The sequence below is a fragment of the Watersipora subatra genome, chromosome 2, assembly GCF_963576615.1.
Source record: "Watersipora subatra chromosome 2, tzWatSuba1.1, whole genome shotgun sequence".
NCBI classification, from domain to species: domain Eukaryota; kingdom Metazoa; phylum Bryozoa; class Gymnolaemata; order Cheilostomatida; family Watersiporidae; genus Watersipora; species Watersipora subatra.
The window spans coordinates 59,803,199-59,825,307 of NC_088709.1; the positions used below are offsets into that span (position 1 = coordinate 59,803,199).

Consider the following 22,109-nt stretch of genomic DNA (forward strand, 5'->3'; position numbering starts at 1 on the left):
TTGAAAAAATCGTATGAATAGCTGATTCATTTGTTTTATTTTAGCCTATTTTGTTTACTTAAGTTTTCAAGTTTCTCAAGTTTTCAGTTTCTAATGAAACAGACCAACACCAGAATGTCTGTGTAGAATTCTAACCCTTCATCTGACTCACCTTAGGTGACTCTTGCCAAACTTATCTATAAGTAAACCTTATCTACATTGTATATGTAATCAGGGACTATGGTTGTTTCTAAGGGTTAGTCAATAAAATGGCTTCAGAGTCTGTAGCGTGTGGATATTGCTTGGAGAAGGGTGAACAACTAGTTGCTCCAAGGTCACTTCCTTGTCATCATGTCCACTGCTACCCTTGTCTTGTTGGGGACTTTGAGGCTAACAGGATTGTCAGATGTGGTACATGCAAGTAAGTTGTGAATTGTTTGAACCATCATGTCTGACTCGTAATGAAATGAGTAGGATGAAAGGACAGAAAGAAATTGTTATATTCTTGTATGAGTCAGCATTAATTTACTTTAAGCCATTGTACATTTCCTTTAACAAGAACTACACTTCCTGCTAAGGGACGCTAGTGACCTTAAAAAGAACTGTTTCTTTCCCTTTAGATTATAGTTAATATTAACATGCAAGCTTGTTCAGTTAGATAACTTAAAATTAGTGATCATATTTTTCAATTGGTATTATTTCTAAGTGTTTTAGCGAGTTTGATCGAAGTTTTGCTACCTTTTTGAAAAATTTATATTATGGTTTAATAACCCTATCATGACTTTCAGAGCCGTATTTGATGTGACATTAGCAAGGCTGCCGCCTGCAACAAAGGGAGAAGACAACTTATGTATTTGTGAAACTTGTTCAGACAATAAGACAGATGAGCTAGCAGTAAGCTACTGTACAACCTGTAGTAGGAAGATGTGTGCTAAACACTTAGAGGTGAGTTTCAATATAAGTTATTCCAAGCCTGGTTCTACTTGTTTACCTCTTGTTGGTCATACAGGTGTTCTCAATTAATTGTTCATATTCTTATTCTTTATTCCAGTTGCATGGTCAGTTCTACCCTTTACACAGAGATGTCCTTGACATTAAGCAGTATCAGAACAAGGCCAAAATGTTGGAAGAACAAAGTTGTGCTACACATCCGGATGAACCAATCGTACGAGGATGTTCAACATGTTTTGGAGTACTTTGTGTGACATGTCTGGATAATACAAAAGGATGTATTGAGGGTAAGTTCTATAGTGGGGAGTTTCTGTATCAATTTTGATGACCATATTTTTGTTGGGAAGGCGATGAATATGCCTCTTGTTTTTCATTCATTTTGAGCAATCTGAGTTTTCTGTTTCTGTGAAAGGTTGTGCATAACGACATTCTCACAACATTAGCAGCCATTGCATTTGAAACAGCATGGTATTTATTCACAAAAACTTGAGGTTTATAACTGGTTTTGCATTACTTAATAGGTCTTACTTGTGCAATTATAGAGCTTCTTTTTATGAGAAGGTGCTTATGATGGTTAATCAATTTAGGAGTAAATGTGATAGGTTTACTATTCCTTCCCAAATTAATACAATTGGTTTTGGATCACTATTGATTTATTTAATCGATATTGAGTTACTTGCTGAATCGGCCTGTTTAACAATGAACCGTATCATGATTTATATTATATATAAACACAGCTACATATATATATATATATATATATATATTTCTCCAAGTTTGTCATCTGTTGTCTGTTTTCGGTATGTCCAGCTATAGCTCTTAAACTTTTGGAATTAAAATTCCACATTTTGCTGGACTCACGAGAATTGCGAACGCATTTCAATAATCCAGCGCTTTAACCACAAGACCACGGAAGCTCTTACAATTGCTTGCTCTTACTAACGTATACATCCTTTTCTGTTTTCACCCAAAAATGGCTTTAATTTAAAATTTATAGATATATATCTATAAAATTTAATTTAAAATAACTATAAATTAACTTAAAGTAGATATATATATATCTACTTTAAGTTAATTTATAGATATTTTAATTAGAAGTTAATTATATATATATATATACATACTTTTAAATTTATATATGCTCATGCTACAGAAAGTACTGTTACGGCTATTGAAGCCTCATCAGTGCAGCTCCGAGCAGCTAAAAGAGATAAATCCCGTTGCCATTAAGATTTGACTTTCTGCCATGAAACAACTAAGTTGCCTCACAGACTTTAATCCTTTGAATCCTGGCTGCTCTTTTCAATGTGTGTTAGTATCCCTGTGAAATTTGTTCAATGATCCAAAGTTTTTAAACTTTTAGCAAATTTATCCAATTAGTCCCATAAAACAATAATAGTTGGTAAAACACTGATAAAAAAGTATGATAACACACAGAAAGTGTTGTTAAATAAAAAAAGTTTCATGGTTTTTCAGGCTGAAAACCATCAAAATTTGTATAATGCTTAAAACGTGTTAAAATCTTTACACTAACATCATATTCATCGAGCACACATTCGTTTCATGACTCAAAATTATTTAAAAATTTATAGCTAATATCATATAAGTCTTTATCTGCATCACAATCATCCATGACCTACTAACAAACTAGTCGTATCATATTTTTCGTGATAGTGTTCCAATGAAAATTGTTACTATAATTAAGAAATTTGATACAGATTTTCGAAAATGGTTAAAAGTTGAAAGAACATTTTTGGTTTAAGGCTCCATTCAAGAATTAATTTGATTAGTTTATTAATGTTACTAGAAACAGCATTTGTAAACAGCCATGTGAATGTCGGTATTCTGAAGGTTATGTTTTCTGACACACCCTACGCAACGTCGGAATACCAATCGTTAGAGTGCAAGTATATCTATATATATATTTCTCAAACTATGTGTCATTCCAGCTAAAGCACACACTGATTAATTTACCAATTCGGCCACAGGTTACAATACCCCTGTTGAGAAATATTTTTCGTAAGCTTCAATTACTATATCTGGGGTCAAGCCAATTCTTCTCACATGGACAATTATATTGTCTCTATGGGAAGAACCTCGTCATTATCTCTTCATTCGATCAGACAAAGACACTACCATATCTCATTTTTATATTTGTACCGGTATCGAGAGGTACCAGTATCATCATATTCAAAGTTCTGGTGGATAGCTTCTGGTGGAACAGTGACTTTTCTATATACACACGCAGTTCCATACAATAATTGTTATTATTAACCCATTTAGTCCCAGGCCATTGTCCTATTGTTCACATTCCAGTCCCAACCCATTCAAGCGTTAGATTTGGAGCTCGTTAGTAGTTTACTGTTTTGACTACTTTTTCAATATTGGCTTACTCAAATTCAAAAACATTAATATTTTTGAAATCCTCACATTTTACTCTTTGCAATGGTTTTAAAAAGTTTAGATTTATTCATGAGTAAGAATATCTGCTATTACATTGATTATATGGAAAGAAAAATTGCTGACCAATGGTAAAACTTTAAGACAATTGTACAATATGCTATAAATTGACAAATTATTGTGGATAGTGATAAAACAATCATAAAATTTCTGCTGATTCAGAATATGCAAAAATTGAACGTCTACGACATTTATTTTTGAAAATATAAAAAATTTACACGCAGAAGGTGCAACTATATATTAGCTATAAACTCAGTTCTATTGTTTATTACGGAGCAGCGCAAGTATGGTACTTTCTGGAGCACGGTTCTGCACATAATGGTACAGCACACTGTTCACACCAGTATGCTGTCACTTGCCGCTTGCGTTTTTTAGCTTCTGTAGCTGTCTTTGGGCATATGTAGCATTGTCTATACGAATGCTTACTCCCCTTAGCTACAGCTCCGAGAGTTTTTGGGATCATGGAAGGGAAATGTCTTTCCGTCAACCGAGCAGGTTGCTCTCCCTAAATTCTGTTAATTGGTGGCCTAGCTCTTTTGCCTGCAGCTGAATGCACTCCGGTGAATTCTAGAATTTCAGAAACAAGTTGCTCCTGAAAAGCGAGACCTCTAACCAATTTGTTAGTGTCGTCCTTGCGATAGAGGCAGGCGGCGTTGAAAAGGCAAATGTCAAACATATGGAAGAAGTATTTCTTTTATGTTGGTAGACCAAAAGCTTCTGATCTTTGGTTTTTTATTGATTCCCATGATAATTTCAATGCGAAAAATCACCACATGTCCTTATCATCTATAACCTCCCAAGCATCTCCATGTTTACTGACACCAAACCTGTTGGTTTCCGTCACAATTGTTTGAATAATAGCTGTGGTCAGAAAGAGGTTTACGTAACCAAACGGTGTAAGTCCTTGAATGTTTCTTACCTTGACTCCTGGCTGGCTTGTCAAGGGAATAATAGTCGGAATCTCTTACAAAGTTGTAGTTATTAGGATTTAAAGGATTCAGTGCAGGCTGGGGCACAGGTTCGTCTTCATCTTCAGATTCACTTTCAGAGGACTCAGATTCCTGGGTATACTTCTTGCTCTTCATCACTGTCTATATTATCCCCTTCCTCTCTACTAGATATATACTCTTCTATATCACTTTGGTTGAATGATCGTTTACTCATTTTGAACTCACTTTGTGCTAGTAGCTAGTTACAATCAAATATGGCGCTCGTAGAAAAACAATATTACACCGCGAAGTTTGGAGCAAAGTCATGGCCAATAACAACCATAGAGAGCTTGGAAACTACAGAGGATTGGCCAGAATATTGTAATAATTATACCAAGCTTATCTTTGGCACATGACAAAGTAACTATCAGTGGAAATTTCTATAAAAACAAGGTGATGTCATTTGACCAATATAATTGGTCCTGGGACTCAATGGTACCAAAATATTCAGGATTTTTATTTGGTTTTCTCACCGGTATTAATTGTATCATTACCAAATCATATTTTATTGTAATCATAGCAAAACCGACATAATTTAGCTATTACTTGCTAATTATTTCACATTTACATTTAAACCCTTTTATAATTGTTTTATTTTATTTTTTATTTTTTTGAGTTGCACAAAACATTTTTTTCATAATGTGAAGTTTGAAAGTTGCAGTAGTTTGACAAAGTTTGAAAACCTTTATTGTTGTTTTTATTTCCTCTCTTAATTTATTTCAATTACACAGAACACTTTTCTCATGATGTGTAGATTGACAAGTAGAATGGATAATGTTGTTATATGTTAAATACAAATCAATTTTCTGACCAAAGACTTTTTAACTACCCGGGCAACGCCGGGTAATACAGCTAGTATATAATTATATATATATTAATGAGATTACGTAGCTGTCGGTAATCCCATCGGAGCTATCGTCTCTAGCAATAACAGGTATATATGTAGATATATCTATAAATATTTCTCAAAGTGTGCGTATATGTATGTGTGTCCCTCCGTCTACAGCAGTGGTTTCCAACTGGTGGTCCATGGACCCCTAGTGGTGCACAGGAGGTTTTAAGGAGGTCCACAGGCTGGTGCCAGTATTGTTTTTTTCTAGCTAGTTACTTACAGCTATTTCTGATTTGCATTTGATTGAATTTAGTTCAACTTGTCTGTTACAGGCTCTTCACATTCTACCATCAAACTTGAGAAGTTGCTGAATTTACTGAAAAATAAAAAAGATAAAGTAAAAGCTGAGGCCTGGGTTAAGGACGGAGAGTTATCCAGCCTTCTCAAACGCAGTATCAGAATACTCTCACGCTATGAAAAAAAGACCAGAGAACTTGTTGATCAGTTACACAACTCAAGAGATACACAGGTAGATGCCGTATCCAATGGTTACTCAAAAGACTCAACACCTAATTATGTTGTTACACAGGATTAGAAATAAGCTGGCAGATAGGACCGTTCCATTAGGCCTTACAAAAACCAACATTGAGCAATTTACCAAACAACGCTGATAATATTCTAATTATGACAATGAGTGTACAGGTATGAAGATATCATAACATCACTCATAACATACATGTAGATTCACATGTAAAGTCAAAAGTTATAACTGTTTACGCGTTTACCATCTTTACAACAGCAATAATATATGTCTTGTGACTGTAAATTACATTTTATTTTCATGACTAGGTAAAAATCAGCAATTGCGCAAATAGAAATTCATGTTTCGAGTTGCAATATCATGTACGAAATATATTCAATGAAATAAGCACATCCATAGCTACAGTTTTACGGTTACATCATCAACTGCAAAGCGGCTAGATCTTTTTTGCGACTTCTGCTCAGCCCAAGAGACGACACCGAATGACGAAACGGTGGCCAAGTCAAACTGAGATGTTACCAACTTGGCCCAGCCTGTCCAAGAGATCCACAGTGGCCGAACTGTGTTGGCCAGAAGCGACAAGACCACCCAATCCCTCGTGCATGAGGTCTAGTCAGAGCTTGACTATTTATTGATTATGGCCATCATTCATTTAGGAGCTTTCAAGTTTTGCTATGCTATCTTTTAAGACACTTTAACTTGATGTTTATATTTTGTTATCATGAACTTGAAATCACTGAATCTTACTAGTTTGGAGAAGTAAATTGTTACACCAAAGCCTACACAGGCAGCACTGGTGGCATTGATGGGATTCATTAATCCTTTCGCTACCGTAAGCCAATCTATCGGCTATCACGGTAATCGAAGTACATACCGTGAGCCGATTCATTGGCTTATGAATAGGGTTTCACGTTTCTTTTCATTGCGAAGCCTACACATTAGCTAGACCAATCAAATTTTGTCTCAAACGAAACAACCTTGTTGGCGATCAGGTACAACCAACTGAAAATCTTTTTGCTCAGCAAGCATTTTCATTTGTAATCATTTTTAAACATGAAAACTAGATCGCCATCGTCATGGCAATAAGAAATTCAACTGCGTTTGTTCAATGCAAAGGAAGCACCGGATTTTTTGCGAGAGTGAAATTCACAAAACAATTTTATACTTATCTTGTAGAGAATTTTGTTCTGAATAAGAGGAATTTCAGGACAATAGCATATGCATTGATTCTCAAGATATTGCATAAATACTAGCCATCTATTAATTTTTTTGAAAATCTGGTTGAATTAATTTAGTCGGAATAGCGAATTTCACGCCGCAATGAATGATTTAATCCCTGCTTAACACCAACCTGGGACAATCTGGATGAACTTTTTGATACTGCCTTAACATGGTAGTAACAAAGGAACCCCAATGTGAGAGGAGTGCCATGACAAGTGCCAGACTTCTGGAGGCTGAGCCGCTTCAAAAGTGGCAGCTAGTCTTCTAAACCTCTGTTAGGGCAAGCTCGCCAGGCAATAATCACCGACATGTCTACCAGGCGCCCTCATAGCGTGAAGAGAGACATCGATCATCCGTCTAATGATTTAGAAAGAGGGATCATTATGCTGAGTACCAGTATACTGCCTCATCAGTTTAACCCTTCCACTGAAATCCATGTACAAATTTAGCTAATTGCCTACTGCCAGCCATTTTACCAAAAATTTCCGATTTTGCTTCATGATATTTATACAATTTCTTTCAATTTCAACCTCTATGTAGAACATTTTTTTATATATTTTATTTTGCCAACATGTTAAAAAATAATGATCTGCAAAAATTCAAGGTATTTATACTTTTGCGCATTGCCAACCCTATATGATTGCTACAAAGCTAAAATGATCCTCTATAATGTTCCTTACTCTTACAGAACTATTATTTTCACCACCACCAGAGTCAGTGCTGCTACTTTAATTACATGTGTAGTCACACAAATCTGAATCAGCTATAATGTCATCAACATGAGTAATTCTCTGTTTTCTAGGTCGGGAGGTACTTACGAAAGTCATAATGACACTAATTAGTTTGAGCGTCAGAAAGCAAAATGTTCATTTTTTACCCTTTCACTGCCAAAGACGCATTTATGCGTTTTTAAGGTCAAGTGCCATAGACGCATTTTGCGACTTTCCCAGCAATTGCGTTGTAACTTAATTTTATTATCGTTGACAGCATAACCCACGGTCTTCAGTACTTTTATGAAATTGACAGTGTTGTCTGGAGATTTCTCTATGAAATTAGCCTAAAACAATGAAACAATTTTAAATTTTTGTTTGAGAATTTCCAACTTAGAAACGAACACTTTTTGTGTAAGTTTTGTTAAGTAAGCGCGAGTCAAAAAACAGGTAATTAGTTGTGTTGATGACATTATAGCCAATTCAGATTCAGATTTCCGTGATTATACAGATAATTAAAGTGTGTGTGTGTGCGTGCGTGCGTGCGTGCGTGTGTGTGTGTGTATGTGTGTGTGTGTGTGTGTGTATTTATTTTCATCAACAGAAACAATTCAGAAAAATAATCTGCATATTAGTAAATATATCAGGTTAAATCCAAATTAGGAGAAAATGAAAAAAGTATAGCAAAATTCACTCAACCTGAGCACGAGATAATGATGATGGAGCCATATGTGCGCTGTAGCCCAGCTAATGTCGCGCAAGCCCCAAAAAAAGCCAACAGCAGCAAAACAAAGGCAGGCCTCAGCCCACCCCAGTCAGAGAGACAGGAGATAGAATTTTACTTGTTTTTTAAAGTCAAATTTGTTTACAATTTTTTTCAGTCTGTCAGGTAGGTTATTCCAATAAAAGGTTGTTTGATATTGAATAGTTTTTTGCCCAGCACTAGATGTAAATCAGGGAATATGAAGATTTAGAAGAGAGTGATGCGTGCTATAAGAGTGGGGGTCCCCCATTCCCAGATGAATGAAATACAGTATGACCCCTTTGCAGCAGCTTTAACGTATACAACTTATCTATTGGTAAAATATTAGTTTGAGTAAACAATTCTTTTGATGGATAGTCAAAGGGTTTATGACCAAGTAACAGCACTGTCTCTGATAGTGGTGAAAGTAATAGTTTTGTAAGAGTAAGGAACATTGTGGAGGACCGTATTAGCTCCGTATATGAACATCGGAAAAGCTACAGACAAACTCCATGGGCGTAACCTTAGCTGGGAAGGAGGACTACCTGTACACCTCCAGTCTGCTTTTGGTGCGGCAACCATGATTAGACCAAACTGAAAAAAGAGGTAGTGGATGGCCAACCATGGAGCTCGAAGCAGACTCCATTCCAAGATTCAGTTGCTGAACAGATAGAACAGTTTGTGTTGCCTTGCGGACCTTCATATGAACCCACCTTAGCCGAATGGAAGCATGGTCAGGAGGTGTCCGAATGTAATCGAGCAACCCCTAACATTTTGAGTCGCTACCCCTGTGAGCACTTACATTTGAGTAGGGTATCACCAGGTGAATAAGAATCTGCTTCACTTCAGCAAAGACCAACCGCTCTGCAGAATCAGCGATCGGACTAGAGATGATGGCCCATATGAAGTTGTTCAATGTTATTGAACTTGATGGTTCAATACCAAGCCACTTTCACTCTGAGCGAAAAGAACAGGAGCAAAAATTCCGAAATAGAATGACCCAATCCATTATAAAAAGACACCTAACCCATACAAAACCCTCACCAGCCGGGCCAGGAAAAGGAGGCAGACGGAGACCATCAGCTTCAAAACCATAGAAAAACAGACTGGTCAAACCGGCTAGAGAGGCCTGTAGCTTTTCCATTCTGTTGGTCTGATAAAATGATGAGGAGAGGTTGGATGCTGGAACTTACCAAGGTAAATGAACAGCCAACCTAACCTTTTAAGAAGATAACACGAATTGCATAGTGTGTGTCATAATGATTATATGACCAGGTTACCGCCACACCCAATGAACAAATATGGCATTTATGGTTACGCAAAAATCATCCGGACAGGGGACATTATGTCCTTCAGAACTTTTTATGCTTTCATTTTTTCCTACTAGTGGCAGCATATGTGTCGCATGATGAGCTCGACCAGCATCATGGTAAGCACGAAGGCAGCATATATAAGGACCGGGTGTGCCACGTCAACCACTTCCAATGCAGTAAGTTTCTCCAATGTCCAGAGTGGAACACAGATCTGCAGATGACTTTGTGTACTTCCTTCTTGATGTTGACTACTGGCGCTTATACATAATTGTGCAAATAAATGCTCTTACGAACTCAAAGTGGGTGGTTGTTACTAGTGTTGAGAAGCAAAGGGTCATAGCGAACCGTTTTCACAGCAATAATTATTACCAGTTCATATGAAAAATGTGTCATTTCAGTTTCTAATTAACTCGTTATTTTTTGAGAAACTTCACAATACAACAATTATCAAAAACTGAATACTTTTACTATAGTTCATTACTAGTTTAACTAATCTGTTACCTTCAAGTAATCAGTCAAATGACCTAGGGTGCGTCTGATTAATTTTTCTTGAAAATAAATAAAATAAAGATATGATTTATTTCTTAAGTCGTTTTGCTAGTCATCAAAGTCAATGGCTGCAGCTGCTCAGATTTTAAAAATTTGTAAAAAAACATTGAAAAAATCGAAACTTTGTAATCGTCGAGGTTCTTGACACGATTAGTGTATCCATGTGTTACAATGAAACACTATTGACAGGTTGCAGTTGACTAATTCGCAAAGATTAAATGCCTAATGGTGTAGTATATTTTAGCCAGAAATTAAATTATAAATATTTTACTGGTTTAGTAAATAGGACCAATAAAAGAATGTTCATTTCCTATTATACAATTATTATTTTAGTAAAACTACAGTGGAACTCGGATAACTCGCCCGCGGATATCTCGAACACATGGTTAACTCGAACTGATTTGTTTGGGCCGTTCCCACGCAATGATAAATTGCTTTAGATAACTCGACCTCAACGTCGTTAACTCGAACAGTTTTTTGCCCAATGGCTACCGAGACGGTTGTTATCGCTTTAGAATATTGCTTTATTCCAAGCCATAGAGATAAACAACAACTTTTAGTAGTTCTTAGGCGTCATTATTACCACTATCGGCAAAATATTTTCGTTAACGACTTTTCTAAAGGTTTGCAAAAAATCAAATTTTACCAAACATCCGCTTGGGGGTAGCTCTCCGCAAGCATGGAGAACCCAGGTAACCTTCAGATAAACTTTAAGAAAAATCGGCAAAACTGTTTTTTGTTAAAACGCTAAAAAAATATATATACATTTTATTTCTGAGAGTTTCAACCGTGATCAGGTTTTGCCTATTTTAATCTGAAAACGTCCTGGTAGTCGCATCACCTAAAACGATCAAACGAATCTCACGTAATAAAAGGAACATATCTATACTTTTTGATAAAAATTGTTAAAACATTACATGAGAGGTCCCTTAACTTGCGACAAGCAATCAATGCTTTTGCTTTATATATAGTTTGTATATGTACTGATAAATACAATATTACATGCACTTGTGACAGTGTTCTCATAACTCGAACACTCTGATAACTTGAACACTTTCTCTCGGTCCCGTGAAGGACTAGGGACCCGTGAAGGGACCCGTGAACCCCGGTTCACTGTATTTTTAAAAATAGTTAAATGTATTTATAACACATTGAGTACTTATAACACAGTATAACACAACTTTAAGCTCATGATCATGCATATATAATGCATTATGTAGTTTTACAATTGCATTATTATAATGCAGGGGTGTCAAACTCATTTTCACCGAGGGCCACATCAGCGTAATGGCTGTCCTCAAAGGGCCAGATGTAACTTATAATTGTAATGAAATGTAATCGAATAATATAAAATAACTTAAACTAGTCTTTGATATTAAATAGCTCTGACTTTATTACTTAAAGTTGCAAACAGAATAGTTGCACAGCAAAATATGCAAAACACTTGTTTTCGAAAAAAAATCAGAAAAGTTACACAATACCCATCAACATGGGCATACTTTCAGTAAAATCAAAAATTGTGAGCTGCTAAGAACGTGAATTTGTTGGCATACACACATTAAATCTGCAAACACTAAATAATTGCAACAGCAGCAACACAAAATCAATATGTAAGCAGCAAAAAATCAAAAAATTATTTGCTATTTGCTGAAACAAAGTTAGACTTGCACCAAAGAAATTACAAAATATACAGAGTTTGACTAAAATTAGTGATTTATTACATACAATACAAAGTTATGAATAATAGTTATACATGTACAGTTAGTCATGAACATGAAAATCACGAAACTATAATTTCGAATTTTTCCTCGCGAGTATTATCTTCATAGCATAGCAAATCTACATCCTAATATAACTTAAATAAACTGTCATAAACATGTTTCAAAGAATAAAATTATGTTCAGTAACTCTGTTCTTGACTTTTCAGACTTCAGGGGCCGCTCTAAGAATGAATATGATCCTATCGAGATTGAATGATAACTTTTGTCTGACTACGGTTGACAGCCTAAAAGGTGCATTTTTATTCGAGTGTAACGATGCAAATTGACAAAATTAAAAGTTAGTAAAAACTTCGAAACATTAAAAATAATGTTTCAATTTGATTTATGCAGTCTTTCACTGTCTTACCCCTTCTGAATCTGCATATTTACTTCTGACGTTGAAAAAAATTGATCGCGAACGATAAATTTTAAAGTGACGGCGATGATTTTCGGTTCAGTAGATGTCAAAATGGGCGTAATAATTTAGTTACAACTTTTGCCAGAGAGATCATTGATGTATATATGTACGTTTGTTTGATTGGCCAGAAAAAAAGTTTTTCTGACTAATCAAAATTATTCTCATGTAATGTAAAAATAACAACACAAGGAATAGACAAAGTTTAGAGGCAAGATAACTCGCGTTGATGTGCCTAGCAACGTTATAAATACGGGAGAATGAGTCTCGGGCGAATGAGTAATTAAGCCCTCGCGGGCCACATAAAATGAGGTGGTGGGCCACATGTGGCCCGCGGGCCATGTGTTTGACACCTGTGTTATAATGTGTTATACATTCATTGTGTATATAAGCAGAAACTAAAGCCTCCTGTCAAACTTCTTTGCCAATAAAATATTTGCAAATTCATTCAACATATCGTTTCAACTGAACTTAGTCAGTATTTTATCAGCACTTCATGTTACTCATTTGTTTAAGGTGCTTGTAGTAAACACCAGCCTCTATCATTTTGTAATTGCGTTGTATAGACTGTTAGTTTGTATTTCCTTTGTTGACTAGCATGGCATTTTAAGGTTAAATTTCATTTTCTCTTAAAGGTTTACTTGCAACAAAATTCACATTAAAGTTATTTGGTATGAAAAAGTTCACCATGTCTTACTCTGCTGTGTTGTAAGTGCAAAATATGTGGAAGTGTGATTACAAGCCCTTAAAAGCTCAAAAATGAACAGTTAATCGCAGCCATCACGAAACCGCCGTAGATCGGAATCAGTTTATTTCTCTGACGTAGTCATTCCATTTGGTTATTGTTTTGACATGTGATGTTCTCACGTGAATTGAAATCCAATAAAAGGCTCAATATAAAACTTCTCGTAACACTAGTTTATGACAAACACTTTAGGTTTTACCGAAGACTCCGTATCAAATATAGATGCTTGCTACTTTACAGTTTTGTTTCGGCTTGATCTAATTGTCTAGTCGTAATCTGCTCATGTGACCCATACTTCCTGCCAAACTGCGTGAAAGGTTTCTGCCGCATTTTTCGATTATCACAGGTGACCAACAGGCTCGTCATGTTTATCAGACAACGATATGGACTCTTCCGAGCTAAGATTAAAAACTTAACCGAATTTTCACGGTAGGTTATAAGATATCGGTGCTGAAAGTGACAGCATTACAATGACGATGAAATAGACGCATAAGAACAATAAACATAGCTTTATTGAATGCGTGCAATATATTTGTGAAAGTATTTTGACGGATGAGGTTGCATGAAAGTGTAAACAGAAGCCATCTCGTTCAGCTACGTCCCAATTGAGCCGTTTTAGAAAGACATTCTAATCTACGGCGGTTTTGTGATGGCGGCGATTTACTGTGTTCGTTCTTGAGCTTTTAAGAGCTTTTAATCTCAGTTCCACATGTTTGTAACTGAAATGTAAATTTTGTTACAAGTAAACCTTTAATGCTTTTAAATTGATGCAATAATATAAGATTTGTGATTCATCATAATATTTGTATTTCAGCAAATTGGCATCACAAAAGATATCTGCATGTGCAAAACCTTGACACTTACTAGTACGAAAGTGAAAATTCTCTCGATCATGTCTCTAATTATTATGCTCCATGTATAATATATGCACAGTATAATTGTCCCACTTGCATCGTGGACATATAATATGCACTGTTCTCCTCAGCTTACAGATATGTGCTATCCTTTATTTATAGTTATCAAAACTACGTGGAAGGTACGATGAACTGGAGAAGGAGCTGGTAGACAACAGGAGGACCTCCAAGGAACAGTTAGTGGACTTCATAGAGAGGGATATAGGAGTTAGGATGACAGAGATGAACACTCTACTTCTGCTACAAGATGCTAAGTTCAAAGAGTCACATCAGGTAAGTACATGTTTCCATTTCAGTGTTTCAAGAGGTGAGTTTTTTATACATTGCTATGCGCACTCTTGTGATTGACTGATAATATCATCCATATGATCACTGCTTGTAAGCAATCGGTAGTTTAATTTGGTAGTTTTTTGTCTGCTACTTTTTATAGATCTAATTGACCATATTTTTTGTGTAAATTAATATGGATGCATATTATTTGTTTTTTTCAAGTGAAATGAAAAAGAAATTGGGTGAAAGGTTATGGTTATGGAATTTTTCACCATGCCATTCAGTGGATAGACCTGTTCTTATGGATTCCTTTAAGCCTGTTTTTAGTTATTAGCAACAGTCTTTAAAAACAGCAAAATAGTTTATAAACTGAAACTATTGAAACATCCAGAAACATTCTTTGAGTGGTCGTAATATTGTGAAGTTTACACTTCTCCCTTATTATATGCTTTTAGTTTGTTTTGATACAACATTAAAATTTTGATTTCTTTGTCAGACAATTACAACTTTAATTGGTTAAGCTGGTTCTGCAGTATCAATTATAGATACTACTTCACTCATTGTATAGTTACAATATTTATTTTATTGAATAGGTTGATATAATAAACAGCTTCAGAGTGACATATGATGATATCAGGAGATTTATTGATGAAGATCTGCCTTCTTTGAAATTGACCAATCAGAAGTCACTCTGTGCTCAGGGTAGGTTGTGCATATTAATTTAACTTCTATATGGCAGCACCAGGAGCCTTCAAACTGATAGATTTATTTAAGCTGATATCTAAACGCGTATCCTTGAACAGCCATATTCTGTACTGAAGTCATTTTTATACGCTCATATGTTCAGCATTAATTCCATAAAACTGTGTGTTGTTTCTTTTTAATGCTTTCAGCTAATGTACAGAGACCCGTGGTAAAGATGGTTGATGATTCTGATATATGTGTTCAACTAATCAGGCCTCCAACTTCTCTCAAACTCATGAAGGAAGTACCCGTAAATGAACCTTTCTACACAATTACTCGTAGCGATACATTCACATATGCTGGTGGTAGTGGGCCGACTATATATAGAATAGATGAGTCAGCCAACCCAGTAACTCCAATCTCATCACTAGAGGGAAAGTTCATAGATGGACTGTGTTTTTATAATGAGAGACTGTATACACTAGTTTATCCATGTAAAGTTATAGTAATTTATCTGAATCCTAAACTAATCACCAGCTGGGATCACTCTGATTCTGTTGGTAATTTTATTAACAAGCTGGTTGTAACTGGAGATAGAGTAGTAGTCCCTAATAGGTCTAACAAATGTCTGACAGTCTATTTACTAGATGGACAGATTATTAAACACATTCCTTGTCTACAAGATGGTGAATGGAGAACAATGGCTCTCTGTGCTCCGGAGCAGGAATCTGTTGTTGTGTCTTCTTGTGAAACATCTACAGTGTTTAGGGTTAATATAGAGACGGGAGAGACAATGTGGACTTGTACAGAGGTGAATAATCCTGGTGGAGTAGCCTGCTATAAAGAGGAGTACATACTAGTAACACCTACACAGAGAGAAATTTTGATTGAATTTTAAATCATTAATAAATCTAAATTCAGGGTGACAAAACTGTACTCAAAATTGATTTAATTTGCATTTAATAATGATTTACCTATGCCAACGCATACTGTGGCTATTAAATCATATTATGATTGATAGCTGAGCTTTTGTACATCTTTGCTAGTGCCTTTTCAATCATATAATGATTGATGGTTGAGCTTTTGTACAGGTATGCTAGTGCCTGATCAATCATATAATGATTGAAAGTTGAGCTTTTGTACAGTTTTGCTAGTGCCTGATCAATCATATAATGATTGAAAGTTGAGCTTTTGTACAGTTTTGCTAGTGCCTGATCAATCATATAATGATTGAAAGTTGAGCTTTTGTACAGTTTTGCTAGTGCCTGATCAATCATATAATGATTGAAAGTTGAGCTTTTGTACAGCTTTGCTAGTGCCTTTTCAATCCTATTATGATTGATTGTTGAGCTGTGGTACAGGTATAATAGGGCTTCTTCAATCATATTATGATTGATAGTCGAGTTGTTGTACAGGGATGCTTTTTGTGGAAATAACCAAAACTAAATCATTCTGTGATTTAGTGCTGTGCTGCTATAGATGCTCCCTGTTCACTCATGGTACTGTCATTTTTAAATCACAATAAAATTATAATTTTATACCAGGAGAAGACCATTACACACTTGAGTGAACTGATTACTATGAACTTCTTATTTTTATTTTCATGAAATACTGAGGTTAAATATATGTATAAGCAAAATATATTATGATAACTTTAAAGCTATAATATGAATAAAAAGGTTAAAAATGAACTGTTTTGCAATGAAGTATTTACATGTAAATGTTTACAAATAATTATAAAAGAGAAAATATTTTAATTGAGTACTAGCGACACCAGCCGAGATACCATCAGTTAGAGTTCTAGAGAAGCTGTTACTTGACTATCCCCATCATTTGAAGAAGTCTCATCTGCAATGCAGAGGTTGTTGTCATCAATGATGAGAGCAGCCGTAGCAGACGTTCCACCAGAACCCCAACTGATGAATGGGCTTAGATGTGGTACCTCTGGTTAACCTCAAACAAACACTTAACATAGGCCAGACATGCATCTACCTCAGTTGCCATCAGGATCCCTGCTCCCGTTGGCAAAACCAGGTAGATGCATTCCTGTTCATTTGTCAATACAATGGCTCCTCTGCTGGTTTCATCCAAGGTACTTTGCAAAAGTCTCTCCATAAACAGGCTGGTGGCTGTCGACTTGTCCCTCAAAACACATTGCTTTTCATCATCAAGCTTGTCACCTATAAAACCACAAAGGTAAATTGGTAATAATTGGTACAAAGGTAAAAATCATAAAGGTAATAACACAGTTCATAACTAATAGCTCATGTAGGATTAATGATTAGGAGTTACCTTACTCTGTGTTAAGGATTGAGTGATAATTATAATACAATTCATAACTAAGAGCTCTGGCTACAACTAGTAATATAGTTATGTGGGTAGGTAGGGTAAATGATTAGGAGTTATCTAGCTCTGCGTTAATGATTAGGAGATATCTAACTCTGTGTTAAGGTCTGGGTGATGATAATAATACAAGTCATAACTAATAGCTCTGGCTACAACTAGTAATATAGTTATGTGGGTAGGTAGGGTAGATGTTTAGGAGTTATCTAACTTTGCGTTAATGATTCGGAGTTATCTAACTCAATGGGGAATATTGATTTACTCAACATACTCTTACAATTTGAATTAATGTTTTTCAACTTACTCGTTTTAACTCCTTCTGTTTCCTAATAAGGAGAGTTTGAGTTCTTGAGATCATGTTAGGCTAAAGGGTGGCCAGCTGGTGTTCCATCAGTTCTATAAAAGTATCTTCATCGACGCCTTGGTCTAAAATTGATAGAAAAATTTAAATGATATATTCTGGTTGAATATGTGAGCAATTTCTTCATAGTTGTTCTGTTGTTTCTGCGAAGTTAAATATTCTATTATATGTTTTAAACAACAGACAATATACATTAAATTATAAAAGATTTGAGATTGTGAATATAGTCTTAAAAATCCCAATACAGCCACCATTACTCTTGCTCCAAGGGGTGTGCGTGTGTTCTATGATTTTTTGTGATATCCAATGATGTAGTTCTCAGGAATTTTACATTGCTTAGTGACAGAAACATTAGTATGACATTTATGATAAATTTATGGCTAAATAGTGCCATGTTGTATGTTATACAAACTCACCATGGCAGGCTTTCACAATTGATTATCCAAATGACTGCAGAAAGTGTGATGGCACAGATGCCACAAGCTCTTCATGGTTACTTGCTTCAATATTGTCTATGTCGTCACTACGATATATTTTGTAATTATCTGAATAGTTGTCTTTTGTGTTGTGTATCCTACTAGGTGATCGCTTTAAAAGTATCAAGTGCGAAATGACCATTTCCAGCTTTAATTCTACAAGGATGATTTGAAAATGCCTCCCTTGTTTTCATTGGTCAATGCGATGAATAGGCTGCCCAGCGCCTGAGCCGCTTATCATCATCATAGATATTGGGCATTTATAGCTTTAAAGCAAAACATGGCCAATGTGTTGTACATGTATTGAGCAAAAACACTGTGAATAATAGTTAACCGTGGAATGCAATGATTTTAGTTTGTATTTTTAAGGCAGGAATACAGAGAATTTTAAAAACCCCAAGATGTCAACATATGTAAAAAAAGACATAATGAATATGAGTTAGTCTGGATAGGCTCTCTTGGAGAGGGAAAGAGCCGTGCCTCTACCCCACCACGCAATATGTGTAGTGTAGCTACTTGAGTTGACTTAAAAACAAATAGCTTATCTTATACTGAATATTGTATTATGGATACATTAATCATTTCAGTTGGGTTGAGTATCAGATAGATGTTGCAACAGTGGCAAAGATGTGCGGTGTTAGGAATGCATTACTATCAGGGTTTTTCCTTATTACCACGTAAATCAAATTTTGTGTATATACTGTATAGCACCAATAAACAGCGAAATCGACATCTACATGTATATGATACTGTGTATAAATGTCAGCTCATGACAAACCATGGCCACTCCCTTGGCTCACTTATAACCACCTTAACTCCATGTTTTAAGCAACACTTACAAAAGTCAAATAAACATACAGATTACAGATCTTCTGAGCACTACAAATGACGATGCAACTTAATAGGAGAAATCAATCTTCACTCAGTAAAATAAAATACACTAAAGGTTTCTATGTATCAGATTAAGTGAAAACAATTGCCAGATCATTGCTCCCAACCAAATGTTTCGCTGGTAATAAGTGTATTTTATCGATATCAGGCAAGGCAAAACATCCTAAATAAGTGTAATGTAGTAATTTAATCTAGTATTTCATCTTTTTAGCTCTAGTAGAAAGCTTACAGATGACTCAACTAATACTATACTATTCACTTATATTCGACTCCACAAACTACATTTTGTTTGTTGAATTAGGAAAGTGGAATTAGGAGATTTGAGTCAGACAATGGCCATCGAATGGGTTGTTTGAAGCCATCATTCAAATAGTAAGGTGATGAAAATTTGTCAATAGTACAGCCTCAAGCTGAGATTGCAGCAGTTTGGATACATTAGCTACATGCTACAATTAGAGGATTTCAGAGTCATGTTTATCCTTGAATTTTAACAAGATGGTAAGTTTTCTTAGCTATTGTATCTCTGGTGAAATACAGTCATACTAGTGACAAACATCAATTGGCCATTAATTATATCCATGAAGCATTGGTTAAACAACTGTGACTGCATTGCACAATAACTTTGTATGATTAGCTGAAACTTTATTTTTGTTTTCATTGATAATGGGAGAATGGCTTCAGTTGCCTCAAAACCTGACATACAATAAGCTCTACCAAAAACCACTTTTTTCAAAAGGCCACCATAATTGAAGTGGCAAGCCATATAGAAATTTACATTTAAATCATACTCATTTCAAGGCATCATGAGTTTCGCTGTCGGTCAAGGGGTGGTTTCAACTACCTGTTTCTACTGCAAAAGCCCATTACAGAATATTAGTATTAAGACTGCTTGGTATCATAGTGTACAGTGCTCAGCAAAGCATCCTGATAGCTAAAAGAACAAAGTGACCAACAATAATAACTAAATGCTTGTCTATAAAAATGTTCTTCTCAGCTGTGGTTGTAAAATTACCAGGTCGCTCTAGTTGTTGCGCTGGCCCATACTGAAAGCAAGCACTCCCAATAACTCACAGCGTCATTGTTTCATATACAACATAAATCCCATCATTGAATTAAGTTATGTAACTCATAGCATCTGTTAATAATAAGACAAGGTATAACCACGCTATAAATAAGCAATCATATAGTATTAGATAATTGTAGTAGAAGATTGTGGAAGATAGCATTTTATGCACAATCCAACAGAGGTTTTAGGGCATTGGCTAGTAGATATTATTGGGCTCGCTGAATTAGGAAGGCTGTAGCATAACAGCCAATGAGTTTTCCATCTAGCATGTATATAAAAATATATCAACTGCAACTAACCTTAGACAGGCTGAGCTTAGGCTACAATAAAACAAAATAATAAATAAAACAATAAAACCAATAATATTAGATAGAGGGTTTTTACCATTGATATCAATTATATCTAAAACTGTCTACAAAAGCAATGTTTGGCTGATTGCCCCGTTTTCAACATTCCTTTATTGTAGCTCATTCCAATTTTCTGCAAGTGTGAAAAGGTGTGATACTATAATTTTACTTGGTTTTACATGTACAACTATTTAGTCAAGAGCTTCACAACACAATTCTATGTTTATCAAGAAGAATATATACAAAGCTCTAATTATTGATATGTACACAACTTAGTCATGCTTGTGAAATTTCAATTGCTTCAAAATGAATTTTTTCAATATCAAAAAAGTATATAATAATTATACTGTTGACATTCCAGAGTAGACCAATAATATGCAATGAGGCAATTTTTCAATTATTCCAGATTTGAAACTCAACAACATTCTGATCATAGCTATTTCCTTACTACAACAGTCCAAGGTTTAATAGAAAATTTAAAACAACTATTGCAAGTTGATCATGTCAGTCCTTGGCCAGCTATTTCATTGGATTCATTAGATAGAGAGCATGCCTAAAGAGCTTTCATTGCTTCTGCATAAGCTCGTTAATAAACAGCTTTGTGAATGACAGCTCAATTTTGTGTTGCTGGCAGAACGTGAGATATGACTTGCTGCAGTCTGTGCAGCTAAGTCGATGATATGGTGGTCTGGATTTATTAATGAGATCTCAGTCTTGGCCCTTATATTACTAGACTGTTGACATCCAAGCTAAACATATTATGATGAGATAACTTGCTCGAGGAAATTTCGTATTTTACCAATTTACAATTTTTAGGCAACAGGTTAATGCAATTACCCAATTCTCAATAATTTACTCTGTTGTGTAGTCTTATTCCAGCATTTCATTACCCCAGCGATCAGACAAAAGCAGTCTTGGGCCAAAAACGGTGTTTGGCTACACACCATTTCCGCAAAGTTGTGCAAAGAAACCTTAGTTCAGTGAACTCAACAATGCCATGTTGAAAACCTTTCTTGAGAGAATATCTAGCTAGGCTTGAACAAACTGACGAATGAATATATTTATAATACTCCAAATGTATAAATTGTTCACATGAATCAATCAAGGGGGCAGTGCCCGGATCTCAGCAAGGAAGGATGTCCAGTACTTTTTATTTATTGACTGTTAGTTTCCACTACCAAGTTCAAATCCAACGCTTCTGTCTAGTTCCAATTAGGGAACAGATAATTTCATGAACTAACCCCAGCTTGATGCGGTTCAAAATACAATGCATTACATTTCTTAGCTCAGTTCACTAAACTGCCATGCAGGGCCGTATCCTTCTATACTGCGGTTTCTGCCATGGCAGTACCTTTTTTTGAAGCACAAATCCTGGAATTCACGTCATTTTTGCTTGACTTCAACCCTTGGGCTGGGGAAAGGGTGTCGTTTATTGTTAATCGTTATAATGCCGTTTATCGGTTGCGTGGAGAAACGAACTTTATGTCGCTTTCGGTAGACGTTTATAAAGCTGTCGTCTAGTAGCGGTAAACAAAGGATGTGAATGCTAG

General features: G+C 35.6%; 1 protein-coding gene across 1 annotated transcript in view; it reads left to right on the plus strand.

The window, feature by feature from the left end:
* The first annotated feature begins 239 nt into the window (after positions 1-239).
* LOC137386962 (uncharacterized) overlaps positions 240-22,109 on the plus strand; it is a 167,657-nt gene continuing 145,787 nt past the window's right edge. The window contains exons 1-2 of the mRNA XM_068073212.1: positions 240-400; positions 768-924. Of these exons, the coding sequence (XP_067929313.1) occupies positions 249-400; positions 768-924 (309 nt within the window). The 5' untranslated portion in view covers positions 240-248. The remainder of the gene's footprint in view (positions 401-767; positions 925-22,109) is intronic.